Below are 3,455 nucleotides of genomic sequence, written 5' to 3'. Positions count from 1 at the left end.
CCAGCTTAAGATCCACAAACTTCTCGACTAGCTCCTTTTCATTGATTTTCATCCAAGCTATTGTCAAGGACTTTTGACTCAAAGCATCTGCTACCACATTCGCCTTTCCGGGATGATAACTCAGTTCAAAGTCATAGTCCTTTAGCAATTCCATCCACCTCCTCTAACACATATTTAGCTCCTTCTGATCAAAGATGTACTTAAGACTCTTATGATCAGAAAAGATGCTAAACCTCACTCTGTACAAGTGGTGTCTCTAAATCTTCAATGCAAACACGATCACTGCTAGTTCCAAGTCATGAGTTGGATAATTCACCTCATGCGGTCTCAGTTGACGTGATGTGTAAGCCACCACATTTCGGTGTTGTATCAACATGTAACCCAAACCTTTCAAGGAAGCGTCACAGTACACTTCAAACGGTTCATGCGGCTCTGGCAAGATTAAAATAGGTGCTGAAGTTAACCTTTGTTACAAGGTTTGAAAAGTCTCTTCACATTCTGATGTCCAAACAAAAGGCGCTTCTTTTCTTGTCAGCTTTGTCATTGGTAGCGCAATCTGGGAAAATCCTTCGATAAATCTCTGATAATATCCGGCTAACCCCAAGAAAATCCTAACTTCTGTCACAGTCGTCGGTCTTTCCCATTCCATCACCGCTTCTACCTTAGAAGGAACTACTGCTATTCCTCCTCTACTCACCATGTGACCTAGAAATTTTACTTCTTCCTTCGAGAACTCGCACTTCGACAACTTAGCATACAATTTTTGCTTCTTTAGAATTTGCAGCACAATCCTCAGGTGCTCCTTATGTTCCTTCACCGTCTTACAGTAAACTAAGATGTCGTCTATGAAAACCACCACGAACTTGTCCAGAAAGGGACAAAAGACTTTGTTCATATAATCCCACATTCGTTAACCCAAAGGACATCACCGCAAACTTGTATTGTCCATAACGCGTCCTAAACGCAGTCTTAGGGATGTCATCCTCCTTCACCCTTATCTGATGGTAACCAGATCTCAAATCAATCTTGGAAAACACCCCAGCTCCTTAAAGTTGATCCATCAAGTCATCTATCCTTGGTAGCAGGTACTTATTCTTCACAGTCACTTTATTCAACTGGCGGTAATCTATACACAGTCGCATTCCTCCATCCTTCTTCTTCACCAATAAAACTAGCGCTCCTACGGTGATACACTCGGTCGAATGAACCTGTTGTTCAGAAGCTCTTCCAACTGAACCTTTAACTCGGCCAGCTCTTTCGGAGCCATTCTATACGGTGCAACCGACATTAGTCCGGCTCTCGGCACCAATTCAATCGCAAACTCAATCTCTCTTTGAGGAGGGAACTCAGGAATATCCTCCGGAAATACCTTCGAAAAATCCCTAACTACCGGGATCTGATCTAAGCCTTGGGTATCACCCGAAGCATTAGCAGTTAACAAGATGTAACCCTGACACTCTTCCCCACTACAGCGCACCATAATGGAGTTCAGGTAATATCATGCGGTTATCACTGCCCCACTCTCTCCTTCCGGCATAAATTGGATGGTCCGTTCAGAGCAATACAACAAAACTCGATTCTTCGACAGCTAATCAAACCCCAAAATCATCTCCAACCCAACCATAGGTAAACAGATCAAATCATGTACAAAATCTCTACGCTCAAGCTTGAAACCTACTTGTCTACAACCTGACCTAGTCATAACTGTCTGATGTGGAGTATGTACATGCAGATCAAAAGGTAACTCTGACACTTTTAAGCCTAGTTCCTTAACTTTAGCAAACGAGATAAACGAATGCGATGCTCCAGTATCATATAATGCAATTAAAGACTTATCACCAAATAAACAAATACCTCTCATCAACGGATCTGCCTTAGAAGCATCCTTGGCATTCACAGTAAAAACTCGCCCCTGGTGCTGACTCTAACCCGTATTCAGGTTCTTCCCACGAGTGCAATCCTTTGCAATATGACCAGGCAGTCCACAGTTGAAGCACCCACTCTGACTTCCTCTTCCCTTACCACGCTGAAACTGATCATGAGTGTTCTTCCTGAAACCTCCATGACCTTGGTGGGCATATCCTCCTCTCTTGAAGCTTTGACTCCTCAGATGGTGATACTTGCCACGCCCTTTGCTACTACCTCCTCCATGAGTGTCCTTGAACGTAGCCACTGTCTTAGCATATTCTTCCACCACCCTTGCTTTGTTCACCAAGTCGGAGAAGACACAGATCTCCATAGGAGCCACAACAGTCATAATGCTATCCTTTAAACCACTCTGGTACTTAATACACCTCCAGCTCTCGTAAGTCTCTAGGTCACCCTGACACACCCGAGAAAACCTACAAAGCTCTTCAAACTTGTTGGTGTATTCTGCCACAGACATGGAACCTTGCTTCAGCTGCATTAGCTCCATCTCCTTCACTTTCCTTGCAGACTCAGGGAAGTACTTCTTGTAAAAGGCTGTTCGGAACACATCCCACAAAACCTCAGCGTTCTATAGCTGTAGCAAGTGACACTCTACTTGCCACTAGGGCTGGGCCTCTCCCGCAAGCTGATAAGTGACAAACTTTACATACTGATTGTATGGAACATGTTGCGCCTATAAGGCACACTCCATGGCCTGGAACCAATGGTCCGCTTTAGTAGGATTAGTTGATCCTCAGAATGTTGGCGAATGAACTTTGAGAAAAGTTGCCAAAGTCATCGGAATGCCTCCCATGTTATCTTCATTTCGTTTAGCGTTAGCATGAGCATTCCCTTCATCGTTCGCATTTCCGTTGCCGTTCCTGTTTCTAATGTCGTTCCCGGCCAGTTGACCTAGCCTCTGCACAGCTTTCAGAGTCGCAACAGCATTCGCCTCTATAGTGTTGGCAATATTCACCATCGCTGTCATGAATTCGGCATGATTGTCCGCTGGTTGCTCGTTCCTACTCTCACGTGAACGTGCTCGACCTCGTCAGCGAGTGGCCATGTAGGATTCCTGTCTACACCAAACAATCGATATCAAGGTGATCAGTCTCAATATAAAAAATCTAGTGCTTCAATTTATCCCAAACAGGCACTCAAAAACAAGCATGCTATGAAATATCAAGTAGATAACCAAAATAGCATGAAAGAAAAGACACACAGAGTATGCAATGAAGCACAATTGGTCCATCCCTCAGGCTCACAAGGACGAACCACTCTGATACCACTAAATGTAACACCCTAATTAGCCTAAGCCTTACCTCGCATCGTAAAACAAAGGTTAATCAAAGGTTACAATAATTCTAAGCTTATACATATATTATATAGAAGGAAGTAATAATAACTAGAAGCCCGATGAAGAACATAGCTCAAAAATAGGATTTTAAAAACATAAAGCGTACTAACGAAGCTATTGACTTAAAGCATAAGAAACAGGTACAGAATAACAAAACATAGTATAATAGTATAATATCATAAGACACTAG

At 43.1% G+C, this 3,455-nt stretch overlaps 1 protein-coding gene across 1 annotated transcript; it reads right to left on the bottom strand.

The window, feature by feature from the left end:
• Positions 1–1,180: 1,180 nt before the first annotated feature.
• Positions 1,181–2,887, bottom strand: LOC130933953 (uncharacterized). The gene is made up of 4 exons (XM_057863546.1): positions 2,716–2,887; positions 1,930–2,463; positions 1,599–1,773; positions 1,181–1,466 (listed from the first exon to the last, which is right to left on the bottom strand). The coding sequence occupies exons 1-4, from the start codon at positions 2,885–2,887 to the stop codon at positions 1,181–1,183; spliced, it is 1,167 nt and encodes a 388-aa protein (XP_057719529.1).
• Between the last annotated feature and the right edge of the window lie 568 nt (positions 2,888–3,455).

Source organism: Arachis stenosperma, chromosome 6 (assembly GCF_014773155.1).
Source record: "Arachis stenosperma cultivar V10309 chromosome 6, arast.V10309.gnm1.PFL2, whole genome shotgun sequence".
Taxonomy (NCBI): Eukaryota; Viridiplantae; Streptophyta; class Magnoliopsida; order Fabales; family Fabaceae; genus Arachis; species Arachis stenosperma.
Note: the sequence above shows the minus strand (reverse complement) of the source record. Positions and strands in the feature narration are given on the sequence as shown.

Bases quoted from the DNA above. Each gene is read 5' to 3' on its own strand.
- LOC130933953 (XM_057863546.1), bottom strand. From the start codon at position 2,887: ATGGTGAATATTGCCAACACTATAGAGGCGAATGCTGTTGCGACTCTG. The intron at 2,464-2,715 runs GCATTCCGATGA...TGTTCCGAACAG, and splicing joins AAATGAAGATAACATGGGAG to CCTTTTACAAGAAGTACTTC. The intron at 1,774-1,929 runs GTTAGAGTCAGC...CGTTTGCTAAAG, and splicing joins TGGGAAGAACCTGAATACGG to TTAAGGAACTAGGCTTAAAA.